At 39.3% G+C, this 13,661-nt stretch overlaps 2 protein-coding genes across 4 annotated transcripts in view; one reads left to right on the top strand and one right to left on the bottom strand.

Moving 5' to 3' along the window:
• Positions 1 to 3,705, top strand: part of LOC113127919 (cytoplasmic phosphatidylinositol transfer protein 1-like) — a 70,865-nt gene extending 67,160 nt beyond the window's left edge. For 2 of the 3 annotated variants that reach the window (XM_026302839.2, XM_026302840.1), the window contains exon 10: positions 142 to 284. In XM_026302839.2, coding sequence (XP_026158624.1) covers positions 142 to 147 — 6 coding nt within the window. In that variant the 3' untranslated portion in view covers positions 148 to 284. Of the gene's footprint in view, positions 1 to 141 lie in introns of all 3 variants that reach the window. The other variant, XM_026302841.2, reaches the window with a different exon arrangement.
• Positions 3,706 to 4,959: 1,254 nt separating this feature from the next.
• Positions 4,960 to 12,571, bottom strand: vwa10.2 (von Willebrand factor A domain containing 10, tandem duplicate 2). Its single transcript, XM_026303618.1, has 18 exons — positions 12,443 to 12,571; positions 11,470 to 11,968; positions 10,933 to 11,140; positions 10,361 to 10,446; positions 10,159 to 10,252; positions 9,878 to 10,006; positions 9,581 to 9,767; positions 9,247 to 9,416; positions 8,926 to 9,029; positions 8,566 to 8,682; positions 8,229 to 8,420; positions 8,009 to 8,144; positions 7,731 to 7,883; positions 7,485 to 7,577; positions 7,161 to 7,270; positions 6,422 to 6,565; positions 5,849 to 6,172; positions 4,960 to 5,638 (listed from the first exon to the last, which is right to left on the bottom strand). Exons 2-18 carry the CDS (start codon positions 11,668 to 11,670, stop codon positions 5,183 to 5,185), a joined length of 2,904 nt encoding a protein of 967 aa, XP_026159403.1. The 5' UTR covers positions 11,671 to 11,968; positions 12,443 to 12,571; the 3' UTR covers positions 4,960 to 5,182.
• Between the last annotated feature and the right edge of the window lie 1,090 nt (positions 12,572 to 13,661).

The raw sequence follows: 13,661 nt of genomic DNA, 5'->3' as shown, positions 1-13,661 counted from the left end.
TTCTGGGTATACATGTGTCTCTCTAATTTTAATAATTCATTTTTTCCCTTAAGTTGTCTGCACAGGATTCAAAAAGTACTTGTACAATTTCCTAATTATCTAACCAACTTTATGGTTTCAATTGATCACTTTTCAATCCAGACATGACAATGGATGAAGTGAGAGAGTTTGAGCGCACCATCCAGGAGGCTACTAACCAGAAGATCGGGATGTTTCCCCCCTCGATCTCCATCAGCGAGACGCCTCTGTCCTCGTGTGCCCTCACTGGCCCAGCCAGTGCTCCTTCCACCCCAATGTGCACTGATGCACCTGAGTCCCTCTCTGTTCCTAAGGACAGACCCCGCAAAAAGTCTGCTCCGGAAACCCTAACCCTTCCTAATCCTGTCTCAAGTGGCAGCGTGCAGGGCTCCACCCTAAGCCCAATACCTGGATCAAACCACCTCCAATCATCCACATCACCCTCCTCCAACTCTGATCTGGCTGAGATGGACGAGCAGTAAAGGGACCATGTCTTTTCCCACCTCTTGCTTTACTTATAATCCCAACACCATTGTCTTAGTAGCCCAGTGAGACTAATCTAACCTCCAAACACCAGTGCCCAGACATTCAAGTTCTCTAGCCATGTGCAGTGACTTGCCATAATCCTGGACATGCATCAATAACTATAGACGTCTTCATCAGTGTCATTGATACCATATAGACAGCTGTAGGCTCAGCTGCTCTGATGTGACTGACATCCACTTCATGTGAGTCTAGCCAGCCACATGCCAATTATGACAACCACCCATGATGTCTAATCAGAACAAAGAGCATCCTTAATTATTTGTTATATGAATGAATTATTCACATTGTTTTTTTAGAATGGTTTTGATCAATCAGTGTCAATCAGATGAGCTGATTGCTTTTAAGCTATTGAACTATGAAGTAGTTGCCTTACCATCACAGAGCCAGTGGTGTTTATTAGTTCTGACGGTGTGTGCAAGTGAATGATGATTATTGTTCTTTTTCAGCCTATAAAATGGCTGTACATTTTAAATTTGAAATGGAATTAATGACTAAAGGTAGAGTAGCATAGTAGACCTAATATGATTGAATAACCCACACCAGAAGAGTACTCTCATAAAAGTCCCACCTAACACAGGGGACTGCTTGTTTTCCAACTGTCCCTGTCATACCTACTGCTGATTGCCTGGATCAGGTGTGTTCAGCCAATCAGAAGTTGGAAGATACCAATTCACGTTGTCTTCCCCAACTTCCACCCTCATCTGAGATAGTATCTTCAAGGTTCTGAATGGCTGAACACATCCGATCAAGGTAGTCAGTAGTACGTATGGCAGGGATAGTTTTTAAACAAGAAGTGGCCCTTGAGCAACATGGCTTGCCCACCCCTGACATAACAGCTGTGTCCTGAGCCATTCAAACTGGCCTGTGGCTTAGATTGCACCCATCCTTTTTCATCCCAAACTCCAATTACACAACAGATGCAAGATCAGTACAATCACAGAGCTTACACCTCAGGTCTCCCCAACTCTACTTGGCTCACACTACAAAGGCAGGGATATTACTATACCCCTTTTCTCCCTGCTTATTGCCAATAAGCCACATTTTATACCTCCACGATATTACAATATAACAAATATATGCACTATACCAGTCTACTTAACCCTTGGAATGTTTACACATTAGAAATCCTTAAACATTTGCATAGTAGCAGTAACATTTTTGGTTAACCTGTTATCTGCACTTGTGGTTTTAGCATGACAGTATGATTCAAGACTTGTTGCTGCATTTATCTTACACAGATTGACTGAAAGGTCAGTAAAACAACAAAAAATTAAAATTAATGCTGAACTTTGTGTCTCATGTGACAAACATGTGATCCAATGTTGTCATCACTTTAATGTCATATGTAGGTCCAAGGCCACTTTGGGGAGTTGTTAGCAGTTGAGGTAGTGAAAGTCCAAACTTGATTTGAGCAGAGGGGCACCTGCATCAAGCTGACTTGAGTATGTGCTTTGTTAGCTGCACAAGATTTGTGCTGATACTTTTGCTTTGCCAGTGTTGGTTGCTAATACTGAGTCAGTGCTTTGGGGAGAGCTAATTTGAAACAGAAACATCCTTTGCAGTGACTTACTGCTTGTGCTGGGCTTGTACGGCTAATTTCAATTTGAAACCCTAATGTAGAATGAAGTACGTGAAGACAGAAAGTTATTCTTTCATGGAAACCTCGTGTTTTTCCATGTAGTGATATTGTTCAAAGAAAGGGATTTTATAGGCTGCATGAAATGATCACAACATATATACATATTATGTGAACTATATATGTATATATTGTAAATCAGTGGATTGATTCAGTATATTTGGTGATGAAAACAGTGAATGCTAACTTTGGAAGCTCTGTACTAATTTTGTATAATAGAAAAAGCCGGTCCTGAGTGAAATATAAGCATGCCCAGAGAATTTACTGCAGGCCTACAATTTTTTCAACTCAGTGCCTCTGCATGAAACATCTTACCTACAAATATATGAACCAAAATCTATAATATTTCACCTAGAAAAACACACCATTTTATTGCATTTTTCACCTGTTACCTATTTTAGATGTTGCATTTAACCAAGAATTAAAATGGCCCCATAGCTAGATATAGAGCAAATCCGTTATATCAAACCTCATCATTAGATTTTGAAGTGACAGGGCTAACTTGTTATATTTTAGAAAATGAAAGAATTTGTGTTCCTCTGTTCATACCACTTAATTCTACCTTTACAGCGCAAATGCATTTTGCACTTTCCAGTCCTTGACACCGTATTTGACAATGAAGGAATGTGTTACATTACAGCCTTGTTGGATTTCTTGGACCAAAGTCCTGTAATACAGCATTGTGACTTCGAAGCAAGCAGGTCAAATAGAACGTCCTCAGTGGTCTTGCCATAAAATATTGTTAATATTATGTACAGTTTCTCACTTGCTTTTGTTAAAAAACAAAACAAACTGTAGCTATTTATCTGTAACTGTAGCTTTTGTCTTTGCCTTTTGAGGATAAAAATGTTATATACCAGTTGATGGCCCTCTGTATTGATCTATTATGTATAGATTATACATACTTACTGCTCTGGTATTGACCATCTCTCTTGTCAGGCACACAGAGATCCAGGGATATGTTTGATCTACCATGGGCTGTTAAAAATAATGCAAACTGTCCAACCATGTAACATTGAACTCTGCTCTGTTTAAAAGAGTAACATATTAGGTATTGTAAATACTGTTGTTAATGATTAATATAGTAGATTTCTTACATTGAATCATTGCTGATGTGACATGAATGGGGTTTCAGCTAGACAGGGACGATAAGTGTTTATGAGGTAATGACATCTTCACAGACATGAATGAAAGCTTTGTTTTAATCTAGGAGTATGTGTCTGTATTCATGAAGTCATTGTCAGGATACTGAATTAAGTTTGCTTTTCTCAAATGAGTATCAAGACTCCTCATTGTAGTAGTGCACTTTTAGCTCTAAATTTGTTTTTTGGTGACCCTGCAGGACAAAATGATTTGTATAAGTTGTAAAACAAAATGAAGCTTTTCCTTTTAGTGGGTGGCTGTTTTGATGTTTACTTACAATGTTAATTAAGAAGTGATTGGCTCTTCTGTTATTTTCCTTCTTTTGTAGTAAACGTCTGTACTTTGATTTTGTGGTTGCTGTATTGTTTGAAGGAAAAATTAAATTAGTTTGTCATTGTATATTTGGATAACAGGACCAAGCTCTTCACTCCTCCTCTCTTCCTCCTGATGCAGTTTGCATTTGGTCAGGCTGTTGCGCTGTCTTCTGATAACTGGGACCTGTCTCACCAAACGGTATCACTGAAGTAGCTGGAGAACTGCACAGAGTTAAACCAGATCAGTGTACATCCTGTGGTGTCAGATCAGGTTTGGCTGTAGTTTATCCAGCGTTCTTCATTAATCCTGCTTTGAGAAACAGGCCCCAGATGTGCCATTCTTGTTCGGCTGCTGGAAGTTGCTCTTAGTTCTTCCACTTTAACTATTATTTGTTATGTTTTTACTGCCCTTAGAGGTTCATTTGGTTCTTTGTTGTAATTATTGCTTGACTTTTTTCTGAAATAGACAAATAAACTTTACTAGTTATTGCAGCAGCATCATTATTCATTCTGTTTCACACAACTCCATTGGTTATGTTTTCTCCACAGCTTGCAGGTTAACAGTGTGTTTACCCCTATCATCACTCAAAACAGAGTGAAATCAAGCCTAAATACTAACTTCAGTGAAAGACCTAAGCCTCTGGACCTAAGCCGCTGTTCTTCTTTCACCAGAACAGTATGATATAGTGGTGGAAGTACTAAGATTTTTCCTTAAAATAAATAATTTTACTTTAAACAAACCTAAAAGTCACACCTTTCACAATTTTACTGTTCTGACCCATAGTAGATTATCATTCTCTCATTCAGACTGCAATGTAGCCCAAAGACAGGTTGGGGTTAGGTTAATTGGTTACTCTAAATTGCTTGTAGATGTAAACACGAGTCTGTCTCTGTGTGTCAGCCCTGTGATAGACTGGTGATCTGTGCAGGGTGTATCCCACCTCACACCCAATGTCAGCTGGGATTGGCTCCAGCCCTCGTGACCCTGGAAGTTCCAGGATAAGAAAATGAAAATGGCTGGATTACAAGCTGTGAGTATTTAAGTACAATTTCCTTACAACCTTTTTTAAGTAAAACTTGCCTCACATGTACATCTATAATGTAGTAAATGTATCTATATTTATCTATAAATATTATCTATAAATATTGATGCTTTTACTTCAGTTTAGTGTGTATTTTTTCTAACCACTATGTAACTCTCGCAGCAATTTAAGCTCTTTGAGTTAAAAACAACATGTGCAGTGTAAAAAAACGTACAGATTAGGAGAGAGGGGCCTGAGAGGACAGTGATGTAAGAAATATTCGGTAACACTTCCTTTTACAGTCCCCTAATTACTAAGAATTTACTTGGTAAATAAAGGGAAACTTACAGTAACTTACAGATCATATATTCATGATGTAAATATAAATAATGAGTGAAAAACACATTTTTATATATTTTTTATAAAGCACTATAAAGCACTAGATTTGAATGTGAAATCCTGAACTAAATATGGAAGTATCATACTGTGAAATAAATACTTCTTTAAAATATATTAATTGTATTAATATGTGTCCAAAGAAGAAAAGTCACAACACTGATCCAGAGACAGAATGATGAGGTCAAGATCTGACCTCTATTGGAGGTTGTGTTAACTACAGCTGTAGTCACAGCTGCACCAATGGCAGATTGTTGAGCCCTTCCTACACAGACCCCCACATTTCCTACTCCATCCACTGCAGCGAGCTCTACAACCTGTGAACAGCAAGAGGCGCTGTAGGTGACCACTGTAACGATCTCGCCCCCTGCTCCAGCCACTGTGCTGGTACTGAGGGTACCAAGCCCTTGGCGGATGGTGACTCTCTCGATGCCAGTCCCATTGATGCCGTCGGTGAGATTAGCGATGAATTTCCACTGGGAGGAAGCACAGAATGAGGAAGAGGAGGGACAGCTGGTTGAGGTACTGACGACCTGGCACACAGGGCGGGTGACGTCTGTCACCTGGACACAGGGAAACACTGCACTGTACAAATCACTAGGAAAAATGCAGGGTTACCTTTTAACATCAGTAATTGTTGAACTGAAAAACTATGGCACAGTGCAAAAAAAAGGTGCACTACCTCTATCAAAGCAAAGAAAATGTACATGTCCCTTTAGAAATGGGGTTATAGTTGTAAAGAATATTCAAACCACACTGTCTTTCTCTCTTACCTTGGCAGTCACAGAAAACCTGAGCACAACATAGTTGATGTCTGTGGCAGCTGCATTTTCTGCCTCAATGGTGAGAGTCACGTCTGCTCCTGATGCAGCACCGGCTGGTACTGTTAAGGTGACAGTGCCATTGGCTTTACCTCCACTACCTGCCTCTATTGTGACGGTACTGGGTGAAGTGGAAGTATAGTTGCGGTCACTGTTGATTCGCATTGTGAACGTTCCGGTTGCATTGGTGTTAATAACTCCGTTGGTGGTTGCAGCAACTATGAAAGGAATGGAGATGGTGGAGCCTGGTTCTATGTTGGTGTTGCTGGCTTGGGCCTGGAAAGAGAAGGGAGGTGCAGTGGGAAAGTAAACCATAAAGATAAGAATATAAGAGAAAACCTGTTTTTGTTTTGTTGTACATAATTATCCATTGATGGATGTTACTATGAATTAAGTGTAGTCTCTTATCTATGACCATATAGGTACCATTCATTTAATCATAAGTTCTCAAACTTTTTTACTTTATAACTAATGAAGCAAAGTGCCGCTTCACTGATGCAGAAAGCTGATGTGGACTGTGCTCACAGTAAGTGAGATGCTGGAGGTCTTGATCTGCGTGGAGGCCTGTCTCTGGAAGGTGGAGCTGTTGTCCTCTCCTCTTACACGAACCACAAATTTACCTGCTGGGACTTCACTGAATGTCACCAGGAAGTTGCCACTTCCCACTGACTGAGGAGAGAAGAAGGACACACGTCCGAGTTGAATCTAACGTGTGACCGCAACAGACTGAGCCCAACTTGTTATTGCTACACTTTAGATTATGTGTTAGCCCATTAACTACAAATTACGTTCGGTATTTTATTGCAGTCTGAAACTTATGCTATTCTTAAGTGATATACAGATTTTTCAAATAATGTCAAAACTTTTCCCAGATGGGTCAGTGGTGAGACAAGTAGAAAAAAGAAATGGAGCTGCTGAAGGCAGCACCAGGTTAGCACCGGGTTATTAAGTGTATTAAGTGTATTACTGTGTATAATTAAGTGTAACATGTTACTTACCACTCCGGGTACTCCGGTTTCCTCCCACAGTCCAAAAACATGTTAGGTTGATTGGTGACTCTAAAATTGCCCGTAGGAGTGAGTGTGAGTGTGTGAGGTTGTCTGTCTTTGTGTGTCTATATGTGGCCCTGCGACAGACTGGTGACCTGTCCAGGGTGTACCCCTGCCTTCCACCCGAGAGAGAGCTGGGATAGGCTCCAGCAGATCCCCGTGACCCTGAGCCAGGAAAAGCGGGTATAGAAGATGGATGGATGGATGTTACTTACCTGCAGTGATCCAGCGACCTCAGTTGGCCCTGATCCGTCAAATAGTGTGACCTCTCTGAGTTTTACTGTGTCACTTCCTGTCACAGAGACCAAGAGGGTGACATTACCACCTGAAAGATGTAACAAGAAAGAAAAGGGAACTAGATGAATCTGAACTGTATATCATAGATGTCATAGATATCACTAGATATCTAATTAGATAATTAGACATAAACACAATGTAAAATACACAGAAAAGGAATGTGAGGCTCTGAAATGGACAAAATCTGGCCAGGCTGATAGTGAATCTTTCAGTGATGATGTTGAGGACAACAGTGATCTGACCTGAAAGAGGCCGTCCCTCCTTTAGACTGAAGTCCGTGTGGCCTCCCTCAAGTGCTTCCACAAGGTTATGAATGAAGTTCAATGAACTCTGAGCTGATGTACAACACAAGCAAATCAGAACAGCATAGTTACAAGATACATCAAAGTTACACCGATCAGAAAAATACTGTCAGTCTTAAAAAATGTGACAGTAAAATGTTACTTCATAATTGTTAAAATTATAACATTTCATATCATGGTACTGACCTGTGACCTTAATAGAGTAGGGATTTTTAGAATTAACACTGATTTGCCACAATCCAGTTTGATTCTCAGTGTTGAGGCTTAAACGACGTAGGCTTCCTGCTGTAGAGTAAGATGCCAGAGGACCATTGGGCTGACTGGAACTCTGAGATACACCTGGATGAGACAGCAACATGTTAAAAGCAACACTGTTGTCTACCTGCACATATTCTCAGTGGCAGGTAATGTAGAGATTAAAAGGCTGATGTAACACTTAAGACAATATTAGCAAAAAACAGCACCTCTGGAGCTGGTGAGACTGAAGGTAAGAGATGAGGCTCCTGTGATGTAGGCAATCATGTTCCTTAATGATCCATCAACAGTAAAAGTAAAAATATGAGGCTTTCCAGGATTCCTCACTTCCTGAAAAAGTGTCACCTGAAAGATGAAGCAACAGAAACCTCACATTTAAACACAGAGTGTGCAGCACCATTTCAATCAGCTATGATTTGCTGATCTTACCTTAGTGCTGGCTGATGAATCCTGTATAACAGTAGTGGCCAGAGAGAAGGTTGACTTAGTGACCTCAATGGCCTGACCTCCAGAGGCCTCAGCTAGGTCATGGTAGAGCTGGACATCTGATTTGCTCATGTGACCCTTAAAGCTTCTGTGGTGCCATCGACTGGCTAGGGCATCTGTCAACATAAAAGTAACCTAAAAGTACAATGGAAGAAGGACAATTGCCAGAAAGGGTATATTAAAATTGGATAGCCCACAGTTGTTTATATACTATTTTAGTATCTGTCTATCAAATGTATTAATATTTAATGAGTTAAGATGGTAAAAAATTGATTCTTACCACAGACTTGGTGCTCTCTAAAAGAGCAGTGATGGTGCTTTTAAGATGAGCATCTTTAGCTGGAGCATCAGTGAAAACAAAGATCTCAGACGAGGGTGGAACAGCAGTTAAGGCAAGCTGTCGGCACATACAGTACAGGAAAACTGTTCAGGCTAATAGACTTAAAAATAACCTAGAATATAAAGAGACTTATCTCAAGTTTGATTTGAAAGAAGCAAGATTTTGTTTAGGTAAATTATTAACTGTGACTGGCCAATAAGTACATTTTATTGTTAATTGACTTTAATTGGAAAACTTTTTTTTGTTTCAGTTCATAATTCCTACATACTATATAATCCTAACGCTTTTATTAGTCAGAACCTGCAGTCCAGTTAAGCTCAACTCTGGGATGTCTCCTCTTCCATTTTCAAAGAACTTATTGAGGTTATTTTTGAAGACGTCTGCATTGGTTGGAGGTCCAAAACCTGGATAAATAATAAATAATTAATATTTGTTACTAACTCAATTACACTTTTATTGAGCTACTAATAGATATTAATATTTTATGCATCGGCTAAATGTTGACTCCCATGTGCAGTCAGAGGCAACATACACAAAGGCAGTAAGTCCTACACAAACAATCAGCAGTCTTCATTCCTTTGTAATGGACTACAAATACCTTTTATTTTTTAAGTTCCCTACCTGGGTCGTTGAATGGTGCCAATATGTAGGCAGTGGGTTCCTCATGGGTTTCCCTCCTGCTGTCTATGACATCAAAGGAAATTCCCCTTGCTTCAGCGATGATATCGCTCATGCTGCTTGTGGTGTCAGTAACAAAATACGGCACAGAGGACTGGGACAAGCCCATCAGTCTGCAGGAGCAAGAGAGTGTAAAACACAATTACGCCACAGACTTCAGTTCACATTATTACTTTATCCTGTGATATCTGAAAAGTTAAAGTTTTATAGAATACGTATAATTGTTATCATTACTCTTAGAGGGTCACAAAATGGCTCAGATTAATTTGATCCCTACCGCAGGAAGTTCTTGTCTCCGACAGCTATTCTGACATCCTCAAGTAGCTCCATAGTGGCATTCACAGCCAAATCAGCTGCTTTGTGGTGTAATGAGCCATGACTGGACCCAGCATCATCCTTATTGATGCCCCCCACTGGGTTCTGTTTGCTTGTCCAGTCAAATGAACCACCATGGCTACATTTCCCTTAGAGCAGAGAGAATATTTTTGTTATGTTATCTAAATATGATCACAAAAATCGTATGTGTATGTTGTACTGGGATAGGACACAAATGAATGTGAACCTTAACAATTACCTGCAGGTTTAGATGAGGAGAAGATGTTGAAGTAGCCTGAAGTGAGAAGCCTCTGTTGCAGCACCTCAGGCAGAAGGTTGTTTCCACAGTTCTGACCTACACAGTTTCCACAGGTCGGAGTATTTGGACCTTCAGCAAATGTAGCACATAAAACAGAAATAAAGAATTCATAAACATAATGTCATCTTTAATTTATCTATAAATATTGATAAACATATATAATATGGATCAGCTGTATGCTGTTTCATGACAAGAGTTGCACTTAGAATAAGGTATTGTACCTGCCAGGTTCTTGAGAGGTTGGTCTGGTCTGATTAGGGCGCTGTATGGAGCGATGTTCCCAAGTTCCACCCAGTTGCTGTGACTGTAGAAGTCCTTGATATAAACAACATTAAATATTATTTACAATTCCACCACTGTTTATTTGTTTGATTATTTTAACCACTATCCACCCAAAACACTGATAACAAAATAATCAATAACCTGTAGGGTGTGACAGACCCGTCCTAGAGTCCACCTCCCCGTGTTGAAGTTCTTCATCTTCACACTGGCCTTTACAGCAGACACACCTCAACAGCAGAGCAGAGAACAAGGACAGTTAGCTAACAAGAGAAGAAAACCTACATAGCAGATACTGTACTATTATTCAAATGAAACTAATTCCTGACTAAATTTATTCTGGAATCTCTGTTTACTATTGGGAATTTTTCTTCTAACTGAAAGACATTAATAAAAATGAAAGGAAAAAGGCACAAACAAAAATCTTCTGAACAGCAACATGGGAGCGATCCATTCAAAGAAATACACCTGCCACTAAGCAGACAATATGTGAAACTGTTATTGTCATTGTCACCAACTGTGTTTTAGATCATTGTGCCTTTGGTGGCTGTAAAAAAGAAAAGCTAATTTAGAGTTTTAGAGTTTTTAAGCATTGTTTTTATTGACCTCAATAGGAATGGAAGCTGCTGTTTTTCAGAAAACAAAACATAAACATTTTTAACATTGTGTTACTGTGCTTGGATGTCTAATGTAGGAAAGCAATGTTTGACGTGTACCTACTGTGATGATATCCCGTCCTTTCAGGAAACTTTCATCATCAAAATGATTCTCCTTCCTCAGTGCTGACACAATGTCCACCTCTGCGTTGCTGAAGTACATACTGAGAAGGGAAGTTTGGAAGCGGACACTGGAGAGAAGAGACATGAAGGTACTTGTAGAGAAACAGGATCTTTGCACCTTGTCCACTGTAAGGCTGTCATCGATCTGCAAACAAAGGAAAGACAAAATAAGGGATTCCATATTGAAAAAGTGCATGTTTAACATACAAATAGTTTGCTCATATTCTGCCTCTAGTGGTCTCTGAACATTGTTTAACTGGAGGATGAAGTGTTTAAAGTTAGTGGCAGATATCAGCCTCATTTAAGAGACATTTTTAATGAAATTTCTTTGAAGAAAAACCTGAAAAAGTCCAGCCAAGGAAATGATAATGTGATAAAGATTTCATGGGGCTAGTGTCACCCAGTAATATGGGTATACCTATAATCTGGGTATTGAAATGACTCTCTCTTCTTCAGTGTGGCTTTCCAACTTACAGTCAGGCTGAAGTGTCTTCCCTCAGAGGCAGCCATGTCTCTGCAGACCTCAGCTGTCTTTCTGAGAACTGCCCTTCGTGTGATGTCACGGTGAGTGGCAGATTTGCCATCGAACAAGAAAAGTGGTTGGAAGCCGTCAGTGAGGCCTGGCAGGGAGAGGACCACTGCCACTAGGAGCTTTACTGTATGACTGGCAGTCATGATGGAGGATCATCAGTAGGATGAGGATGAAGATGAAAGAGGAAATTTGGAAAGATACTATCTCAAATCCTTTCTCAACTCTCCCAACTCCTTTCTTTCAGCCCTGTCCCTTCCCAGTGCTTGCTTTTTTGTATCACTATTGCCACATCAGCTGAACAAAAGTCAGGGCATTTGGGTAATTTATCTCCCACACTGTGTGAAATAATTTCACAAGGGGGAGCCACAAAAGAAGAAAAAAAATGTAGTCATGCGTGATGAGGTTAATGGCAGTGTGTAACAGAACAACAAGTGGAAACACCTGAGAAAGAAAAAGAGACAGAAGGAAGGAGGGTGAGAAAAAAAAGCTAAACTTTTACATGTGACACAAAAACTAACCTTAAATAAATACATTAGAGCTACAGGACAGCATAACAAAAAAAATATCACGCTGTCTTTTTTATACTTAAAAGTTTTTAAATATATTTTTTTAATGCTATAATAATAATAATAATTTTATTTATAAAGCACTTTTCAAACAAAGTGCTGTCCAGTAGATATAAAAGAGAATAAAAACTGTTACAAGAAAATATAAGTAAGTAACAAATAAATAAATATATTTATAAGTAATAAATATATTTTATTTTTATTGGTCTTAAAATATTAGTACTCTTGCTTGAGTAAATTATGAAAATTTTAACTTGACAGTTGATCAAAACAATAAATGAAACTGCATTTCATGTGTTCAGACACCCGAAAATGTTTCAAATCAGAAGATTAATTTACACACTCTTACCTTTGAGCCCTTTAGCAGTCCAGCATTTTTCAGATGTTGGCACCAATTCAGTCTTTGTCAGCCTTGCTTGTTTACCTTCAAGTAAATGATGTTGTGTGTAAATCTATGTGTGTTATCTCCAAACTTGAGAAGTGCGTGTATGACATGTGCGTGTATGACCGTGAGTGTATGCCCTCATTTCTTCCTCTTTTAGTTGTGGCCTCTTAAATGATTAAGCTGAGGAACGAAATTCCACAGAAGAACTCCCAGGTCATTCTGTGTGTAATACTGTATGTCCTACTCCAAATAACCCAAGACAGATCCATCTGACAAGATCCATTCTATTATACCAACACACCCTGAGCTGCCTGCTAATGTACCACATTCGTTGTCAACATGTTTGTAGATAAAGGAGTAGTTCAACATGGCTGTTGTTGAAATATGGAGGCAATGTTTAGTCTATATGGCAGATGTGTTTCTGAGCTTTGTGAAGCACAAGGCTACCTGACCCTCTCGGCAATAGATGTTTGATCGATGCAGCCAGTAAACGATGTGAAAAAAGAAATTTGAGTAAAACAAACTCAAGAATGGAACATTAAAAGACAAAGCTGCAATAATAGTTTTCATTAATTGAATGTGTTAACATAGGGTAGGTATACTAATGTAAACTAATGTGAACCTCCCTAGCTGATACATACAGCACTGTACAGCTCTCAGGAAATTACATTTCCCCTTTTTTGTCCTCTCCCATGGCACTGCCTTCTGACATGTAAATTTACCAGCAGTGATAGAGGAAGACATAAATGCTGTTTTGAGGTGTGGAGAAACCTTGACAGTGACTCAGAGGGACAAAAAGAATCTTTTATGATAAGCCAAGAGGGATCAAGTGTTCATAAAATGAGATATCTATGTTTATTGATTCTATTTTTTTTTAACTACACAACAAATGTCAAATGGCCTCTTACTGCCCTTAATACTGTACTATTTTAGAAGCCAAGCCCCATAGGTTGTGCCTGCATTGCATTGTTCTTATCAGTACTATACTAGTCTGTCTAGATATGACCCTATTTATGACATTCTCTTTTTGTAATTTAGTGATGGGTGTCATTGAGTATTTCACAAGAGCCTTGTCATAACACTGATAATCCCACAGTGGGCCAAGGCCACTGAATGATGACATGGTAGGATCACTGTGGGGCAAAAAACTGATACAAATTACAGGGTAGGGAAAGGAAAGGAA

The sequence above is a fragment of the Mastacembelus armatus genome, chromosome 1 (assembly GCF_900324485.2).
Source record: "Mastacembelus armatus chromosome 1, fMasArm1.2, whole genome shotgun sequence".
Classification (NCBI taxonomy): domain Eukaryota; kingdom Metazoa; phylum Chordata; class Actinopteri; order Synbranchiformes; family Mastacembelidae; genus Mastacembelus; species Mastacembelus armatus.
This window is presented reverse-complemented; position numbering and strand designations above follow the sequence as displayed.

What these genes read in the sequence shown, in the direction of transcription:
- vwa10.2 (XM_026303618.1), bottom strand. Translation starts at nt 11,670, where the DNA reads ATGACTGCCAGTCATACAGTAAAGCTCCTAGTGGCAGTGGTCCTCTCC. An exon ending in ACCTCTCAAGAACCTGGCAG is followed by an intron (nt 10,007 to 10,158) that starts GTACAATACCTT and finishes CATTTGCTGAAG; the next exon opens with GTCCAAATACTCCGACCTGT. An exon ending in GGAGGGACGGCCTCTTTCAG is followed by an intron (nt 7,271 to 7,484) that starts GTCAGATCACTG and finishes TACATCTTTCAG; the next exon opens with GTGGTAATGTCACCCTCTTG.